Source organism: Engystomops pustulosus, chromosome 5 (assembly GCF_040894005.1).
Source record: "Engystomops pustulosus chromosome 5, aEngPut4.maternal, whole genome shotgun sequence".
Classification (NCBI taxonomy): Eukaryota; Metazoa; Chordata; class Amphibia; order Anura; family Leptodactylidae; genus Engystomops; species Engystomops pustulosus.
In genome coordinates this window covers 184,097,091-184,105,546 of record NC_092415.1, presented here as the reverse complement: position 1 = coordinate 184,105,546, position 8,456 = coordinate 184,097,091, and the positions used below count along the sequence as shown (strand labels likewise).

The 8,456-nt window shown below is 41.7% G+C and overlaps 1 protein-coding gene across 1 annotated transcript; it reads left to right on the top strand.

Annotated features, from left to right (window-relative positions):
* Nucleotides 1-446: 446 nt before the first annotated feature.
* Nucleotides 447-7,507, top strand: KLF6 (KLF transcription factor 6). The gene is made up of 4 exons (XM_072154009.1): nt 447-1,418; nt 3,485-4,061; nt 4,947-5,070; nt 5,438-7,507. Exons 1-4 carry the CDS (start codon nt 1,317-1,319, stop codon nt 5,487-5,489), a joined length of 855 nt encoding a protein of 284 aa, XP_072010110.1. The 5' UTR covers nt 447-1,316; the 3' UTR covers nt 5,490-7,507.
* Nucleotides 7,508-8,456: the final 949 nt, after the last annotated feature.

Here is an 8,456-nt window from a genome sequence, read left to right as displayed (position 1 = left end):
AGATACTTGGCCACAAAATGAGTTACTTTATCATGTGAGGGACGGATAAGATATGAAGTACAATCTGAGGGGAAGATCTGGAGGATTCTCTGCTGGGGGATGGGGACATCTTCACGTAGACACAGATATCGCTGAAAGGGGAACTCAGATTTGTCAGGCGCTGCTGGCAGTTTCAGCCATAAACTTCAGTAGATTTCCAGAGAGCTGGGGGGGGGGGGAGCTCCGCCCCCTGCTGGAGTGAATGATACTAAATGAAGTAAACAAGACAGGCGCCATTTTGTGACAGGAGGGGGGGGGGGGTGACATGTTGTGAGGTATTTCACATGGACACTGTTATTATGTGCAGCCCGGCTACGTGGTCAGTAGCTTATCGGCTATTGAACCGCGCTATAGGGCAATGACAAGCAGGTCTGACAGGAAAGTGACCTTTCACACAAAATGGAAGACGCGTCACACAAGAAGACGCCATGTCACTATATGTCATATACGTCCGTGTGTGCACAAGTCAAGACTTTATTAATTTAAACAACACAGTATGAAATAAACACTTCGTCACAAGCGAGCCCGGGCAGCCATAAACCCGTGCGCCGGGAACTCGCATCTCACAAGCGCTCTCAGCGGTCACTGACCGCACTGTAACTGTCTCCACAGCCGTTCTTCACTTATATACCCATCTAAAAATAGCTAGTCCCTCCCCTCTCCGAGCGGGAGGGGGCTTGAAATTTCGAATCTGACCAATCACGCTCCCTCTTACGAAACGATTTCGTCACGCCAGAGGCTTCCCTCCAGCGCCGGGCACGGCGATTGGTCGTAGTTGACATCATAGAAAGACAGAAGGAAGCGAGCGCGAGCCGATTGGCCGCTGTACTGAGCCGGCGTAATGGGATCACGTGGGGGGGAGGAGGAGAAGAAGGAGGGGGCAGGCTGACTGGCTTGGAAGGTTTGAATAGGGAAGTTTTGCAGGGGTTTACATTTGCAGTCACTTCAGTGTTTGCAAATATTGTCAGCACCACTGAGCAAGTCCTCAGCTCCAGGAGGAGTCCTAAGTCTTGTGTCTTTCAGTGTTTTTGGAGGGGGGATAAGTAATTGCTATGCAATGACATTTGCATGAAAACCTGGAGGAGACCTGATTGCATTCTGCTGGGATCTATCCATCAGCTGAAATTTTTTTTAAATATTTTTTTTATTTTTGCAAGCTCTGGATTATAACTTGATCATTGTGCAACATATATGGTAGCAGCAGCAGCAGCCGCTGATTTTGCAAGAAATCCCGTAGATTCTCTTGTTTTGTAGAATCTGATCTCATTTCCCAGATCATGGATGTTCTACCAATGTGCAGCATTTTCCAGGAGCTCCAGATCGTGCACGACACTGGCTACTTCTCCGCTTTACCATCTCTGGAGGAATATTGGCAACAGGTAAATGGTGGCGCTTGTGTTTTTTTAGATTTATTTTAATCATTGGTGGTAAAGAGAATCAGGGGAAAGGCAGCCAGTGTTCTTGTGTCCGTTCATACATGATCCTGGTGCATGCAGTGCGGGATCTCCGCTGATTTTTGCATTGACAGCTCAGTGCAGCTTCAATCAATCCCAGCTTGGGTTTCTCTAGTAACCGTGCAGCCATTTGGCAAAACTTTGTCAGTGCAAATGGTCCAAACGACACAGCTGGGGCTTGTCAGCTATTAGCCGAGGCTGTGCCAAGAGTTATTCCTGTCATTTCTCCGTCGGAGCGATGAAAAGGCGATAGATACTCTGCATAACCCTTTAGATCACACAGTAGTTGTATAAAACGCCTTTAGAATCTGAGTTGACGACTGACATTTAGCCGACGTTGCGTAGAATTTAGTCGTAGACCATCTGACCTAGCTTGATTGTGTCTTAGAACCTTCCGTTTCTACGGTAGAACCCTCCGCTGCTACACTTTTAGATCTATTGACAGATACTCATCATACAACGTAGATTTGTTTTGATCTCCTACGCATCAAGGACTGGCAATCGGGGGGGATCTACAGCTATGTCCATGCCAATTTCCGACCCCCTCTAGAGTTGTCATGTAGACCTTTTTAGATCTACCTTTTTACGGAGGGAGATTATCATTGTTTAGCCCCCTGTCCTTGGGCTCCCCCTCGCCATAGAACGATGTTTACCTTTTTTTAAGTAAATGAATTAAGAGCTCAGATGTCTGTTTGTTTGGGGAGCTTGCACACTAAAGTGTTACAACCTTCACATTCCTACTTAATTGTATGCGTCCCCTCCTCCTCTGCCTGCTCTGCCATCAAAGAGGCAGATCTTATGTGTGTGTGTGAGATTGAAATTGATCTCAGTAGCTTCCTTGGGGCATTTTAGATGTGGGCACGGAGCCAACTCTCCTTCCCAGAAGCCTGCAGAAACATTTAAACTATCACAGAGCCCATCTCTTGGTCTCCGTGCTTATTTGCATAATGGCGAATTTAAAGCAGCTAGATTATTAAAGTTTAACAACATCACAATCAATTGTCTCCCCCCCCCCCCCACTCTTCTACTCTCCCCCTCCCCCCTTTCCACCACGGAGAGAATCAATAAAATGCATTTTCTCATCTGAACAGCAAAGCAATTGTCTAATTATAGGAAAATGTAAGCATTGATTTCTATAGTTTTGTCGTTTCGTTGCAACGTTGATGTTAGTTTGAATTACTGAGAAGACCACAAGAGGAAATGGAAGAGCGCAGTAAAAAAAATGTGCACTCGGATCCCTCCTGGGGCAGGCAGCTCGCTGGGGAAATATGTGTGGTATTTTGATGGCTTGTGTCTGCAGGCCACAGGGGCTGATCTCAGCACCCATATTTTTGCAAAAACAAACGGCTGACATTTACAGGGGACGAGTTGGACTTTTGCAGATGAAAGAATGGCTTGCGATGGCAGAGTGATTTAACTTCTTGTTGAGCGGAGAAAGTAGACGTAGAAGCTGGATAGTTTCAATTAAAAATAGTACGCACTCAGTATTCAGTGAATCTAGCAGCATCGTTTCCTGGCTTCTGGTCAGCGTTACAAAAGGAAGTCGTCCTTTTTTTTTCCCCCTCTTCCAGCATAACGTGAAAGGAATGCAGATGACTCATCCAGTTATACTGTTGGCTAGTAAATTAAATTCTTGTCCATTGTATGGTTTCCAGAAGCCTCTGGAACGAGAAATGGCCTCCTTGTAGAAAAGGGTATATAGAATATGAGGAATTGCCTTGGTTCCTCAAATTTTGTGCAGCTTAGCAATTTCCATGTACGGTGGTTCTGCAAATTTCATTTTGCAAGATCTCTTTCTAAAAGGAAGTAGGGTGAGCATGTAAGAACGATAGTAGTAAGCTCGTGTGGTATCCTGAATGGCGGGTGTCATTCATTGCAAAGATCAGAAAAACCACCGTCCAGGTTTTACTCTTTGTTCAAACATGACTAAGAAACGTGAAGTTTTAACTTTTTAATTTTTTTTTTTTTTTCCCTTCTATTTTACCTTGTAGACCTGCCTGGAACTAGAGCGCTACCTGCAGAGCGAACCTTGCTATGTGTCGGCCTCTGAGTTCAAATTCGATGGGGAAGACGAGCTTTGGACCAAATTTATTCTGGCGTGTGAGAAAAAGGAGGAACCCGACCCCCAACTTATTTGTATAAAAACGGAGGACATGTCTGACAGTCAGAATCTAGAGACCAATAGTTTGAACTCTGATATTAGTAGTGAATTATCTGACAGCTCTGAAGAGCTTTCACCAACTTCCAAATTTACCTCAGACCCCATTAGTGATGTGGTGATCAAAACTGAACCCTTTAGTTCATCTGTCACGTCTACTCCACCGTCATCGCCAGAGCAGGGCAAAGAGTCTCCCCATCATTTGTGGAATACCATGACCGGGGAGCTCCATTCTCCTGGGAAAATGCGCCCTGGTTCCTTTATAAAGACACTCGATCAAGGTAGCCCAACCAGCGGTGGAGAAACCTCACCGGATGGCAGGAAACGTGTCCACAAGTGTCACTTCAATGGCTGCAAGAAAGTTTACACCAAGAGCTCACATCTTAAAGCACATCAACGCACTCATACAGGTCAGTGCTTGTTTCGTGTTGGAAAGGGACTTGACAGGAGGGAATCCCAAGCTGTAATGTGATTGCACAACCACAGGGTGTAAACCCAAAGTCCATTAGTGATGTCATCATGGTGAATCCTCTACTAGGGAAATGAACTTCCTCATTCTTTCCTGTAGGGAGGTTGGATCTATGACTACAGGCGGTATCCAGGAAAGGGAATCAAAGAATACTTATCCACCATGAATTTCCTTAATCTTTTCCTTTTATAGTCTTGTCAGTGGAATTAATAAAGAACATTTAAGAGGAAACAAATGTTTCTTAAGTTTAGTAATGAGCTGAGCTGGAACACATCAAGTCTTAGGTTTACATCTCACTGTATCCTTGTGCCATACAGATATAGAATACCTATTCTAATATTTAATTTTGGAAAGTTCGATTTTTTTTTTTCCCTTTTTATGTTTACCTTTTTTTTTTTCCCCTCCAAATTACATTTAAAACATGTAGCTTTATGACCCCAAAACCTACACTGATTGTATTAGTATTTCTAGTACATGCAATCGGCAATTGGAACCGTTTCCCAAAATATACCTCTGTTTTTGTGCACACATCACTCATTACAATCCACATCCACACTATTCACTTGATGGTGTTGTCAGTGTCTTGCTGATTATTCACTAGGAGTTTGCATTTCCTTGGAGCCTTGTCAAGTGTTCTTCTTCTTGATTGAGCTGATGGAGACAACAATAGGGCTTGTTTATTGCGTCGTTTACAAAACCAATTAATGAGATTGCACATTTGCATAGAGTCTACACGTGACTTGCGGTGTTCCTATCTTTGTAGTTGCAGGTTTGGAAGTAAAAACAAGTGCTCATTTTAAATTAAGCTTATGGTTTTATTTTGCAGGAGAGAAGCCTTACAGATGTTCCTGGGAAGGTTGCGTGTGGCGTTTTGCAAGAAGCGATGAACTGACCAGACACTTCCGAAAACATACTGGTGCCAAACCATTTAAGTGCACACATTGTGACAGGTAAGAAAGTTCTAGGTAGATCTAGAACATTTTCTTGATGTCTACATTTGGTGGACCACCACATGCCATACGTGTCCATTTGTGGTGGGATCATTAATTTAGAGTATAGACCCCTACATCCCGTAAAGAGCTTGGCTGTGCATCTGTTCTGAAAAGGGGCTAGACACAAAGCTGCAGCTACTATAGATACTCCTTGCAAAGGCTTATCCTCCAGAGGCCTCCATACATATTTGATGGTTGGTTGGCCTTCTAAAATAAGCATGTTCAGTGTATGGCCAGCTTCAAGACTTAAAGAACTTTTATATTGTGTGTTTTCCATGTTGTGTTTCTTTTTACCTTTCTAACATGAATTATTCCTCTCCTCCAGATGTTTCTCCAGGTCAGATCACTTGGCTCTGCACATGAAGAGACACATATGAATGAATGAGGAAGTCACGTGATGAAAAAGCGACTTCAAGGTTGAATTGCCTTGTGCGAGGGATGCAAGTTCCAGCCAAAGCATGCCAATTTGCACCCTAACCAGTTGCCTTCAAGACCTCACTTCTTCAAGGGGCTTTGCAGGGCTTATCAATCGTGTAAGATGCGGCATAGCAACCATACAGTGCTACTTCTGGAGCTGACTGGGCCCGTGCACTATTGGTGCTTAATCTTCTGAGTGGCTTTGACTAAGCCGTCGCCGTGAGCATGTGCACTGAGAATGTTAATGTTTGGGTGACTGAATGGTGAAAAGGAGCCAATGTCTGAATGTTGAAGACCTCGTTTTGTTAGTTTTTTTGTTTTTTTCTCTCGTCTGGTTGAGTTCAGTTGCAAGGGATTAAGATTTAAAGAAAAGAAAAAAAAAACGTTTAAAAGAAAAATAACAAAAAAAAAATTAAAATAAAACGGTTTGAATGTTTTTGTATGCTATTGCATACTCTTGTTATATGGGACAACCATCAATCATTCTACTTGGTTGGGGGTGTAACCATGACCCCCCGAAAAGCAGATGATCCCTTTCCTGTGTGAGAGGAGCTTTTGTTGTCTGGTGCAGCTATTAAACGTGCAATGTGTCAAGTAGCTTGTTTCTACTAGCTACAACGATTGTTTGTAACCCATTGTATAAGCTGTGTATTTACAATTATAACACAACTATAACTTCATTATAATAGAAAGGTATTGCATGGTTCAGGGGAAATGTGTACGCTTCTCCGTAATTTAATCAGGACTGCAGTTATGATTCCAGTTGAGAGCAGCTAAAATACAATTGGTCTGTTGTTACATTACTTATGTATAGAATAATTAAAAAAAACAAAAAAATCCTAAAAAAAAAAAAAGTGGGAGAAACCACTAATAGCTTAAAACTGATTTTTCTCATGCAGCTAATTTTTTCTATTATTTATGCCTTGAGGACTAATTTCCGGTTTTTCTAGCTGTTGACGCACTGTTGTCCTTAAAAATGGTGCCTTATGCAAGTGGCCTTCTCCAGTGATGGATGGGGGTCAGATACAGGGGTTTAAGTGATGTAAGCTTACTTAAGGCTCTGTTGTCACCCAGGGGTGTACTTCTTCTTTTTTTTTTTTTTTTTTTTTTTTTCCCTCAAATTTTTTTTTGTAATTTTTATTTTATTTTTTATTCTCTTCTTCGGACACACATGGGTTCAATGTCATAAAATGGCGCAAGACTGTTTTGTAATCCATAGCATCCGGTCAGGTATTGCCGGTCGATGAGCTGGTGATCACTGATACGGTCCCGTATTGTGTCGTTTTTAACGCAACATCACGGTCAAAACTTAAGACCCGATCAAGGCAGTGGTATACGGCCTATGATATCTAATGACTTTATTTTGGCTCTTGTGTGCATTTGTGTGTCTTTCCTTTCCTGTACTATGATGATTGCTCATGTTATAGTAATCTGCTTTTATTCCGAACACACTGACCTATCTGTTCATCGCTATCGCTTACACCTGCTCTACACGAAACCTGCACAAATGTATCTGTATCCGTACATGCACTTAATATGTAAACTGCTCATATACTTGTCAAGGTACAAAATGTGTTTGTTTGGAAGGATTACTCTTTTTTTATTTTTTTTTTTACCCCCTCTCCTTCTTTAAATGTCTATTTAAATCCCACATCCACCAAAGCAAATGGAAAACTGGCAACTTTTTTTTTTTTAATTTTTTTTTCCAGTCTCCGCTACACAATGCGATTTAAACGTGCACTCTACAGCCGAAAATTTACTAGGCCTATAGCATTTTTTAATTTTTTTTTTTTATTTTTAGGAGGATTTTTTTTAATTATTTTTTTGGAAAATTTTATTTGGGTGCAAGCCTATGTAGTCTTAGGTCACTGAGTGTTAAGAGCTGTATTAAGAGTTTGAATATATATATATATATTTTTGTAATATGTTATTTAATGTCTAAACAGAAAAAAAAAAATCCTGTAGAATAAACTTTAAAGTTGATATCCTGAGCGTTGTAGATTTTAGCTATCATTTTCTTATTTTTCTCGTAGTAGAAATAAAAATAACAACAAAAATAAACTGCATTTATCTGCAGTAAAATGATTTTGTGTCTGCCAAAGATAAGGCCGGATAAAGAAATCCTGTTATCCTGCCTCATCTTGCAACTCAAAAAGTTCCATTTGTGTTGTTACCAACTGGGGCGTGTCGTTGTCTCACAGGGTGTACACATTAAAGACGGCATATTCTGCTAAATTTCTGGCGAAGACCCGATTCTCTCATCAAATTCCTGTTGTAATTGCATAACTTGATATATTTATGGCAGAATCACATCATGTTCACTATGCTAAGACTTTCTGAAAATGAACCCCCAATAAAGTGTGCTGTTGGAAATCCTTAAAGGACATCTACCACGAGGATGTAAGGCTGTATGCAAATGATCCTGAGGGGCTCCTGGCTCCATAACACCTATGGAGCCTGGAGCCCCTCAGACTCCTTTGCATACACTCCTTCATCCTGGTGGTAGATGCCCTTTAAGCGACTCTCTGATGTGACATTTCTTTAGATATTTGAAGCCAAAAATTCTAAATTCAAGCCTGATATCTTAGTGGTTATTGACCACTACGGCAGTCTATGAAGTGGGTACTTACCTTCTACCACCTACTCTATTGTAAACCCATAAGATCAGTAGGTGTAGTCGCAAAAGTTTGAGTACTAGAAGTTGATCGGAAAATTCAAAGCGGTTGTTCAGAACTAGGAACCTGTGGCTGACTTTATCCAAAAACAATGTATTGGCAGCCCGATAACTTAATGGGGGTTGTCTGGAGGCCGAAAATGATGGATACTTCCTTCCAAAAACCGCTCCCCAACTGACCATGGTTTGTGCCAATCTTGAAGCTCATCTGTATACAAATGATTGGAGCGTAGTTGCAACCCTACTACTCCTG

Bases quoted from the DNA above. Each gene is read 5' to 3' on its own strand.
- KLF6 (XM_072154009.1), top strand. From the start codon at position 1,317: ATGGATGTTCTACCAATGTGCAGCATTTTCCAGGAGCTCCAGATCGTG. The intron at 1,419-3,484 runs GTAAATGGTGGC...TTTACCTTGTAG, and splicing joins TGGAGGAATATTGGCAACAG to ACCTGCCTGGAACTAGAGCG. The intron at 4,062-4,946 runs GTCAGTGCTTGT...TTTATTTTGCAG, and splicing joins ACATCAACGCACTCATACAG to GAGAGAAGCCTTACAGATGT.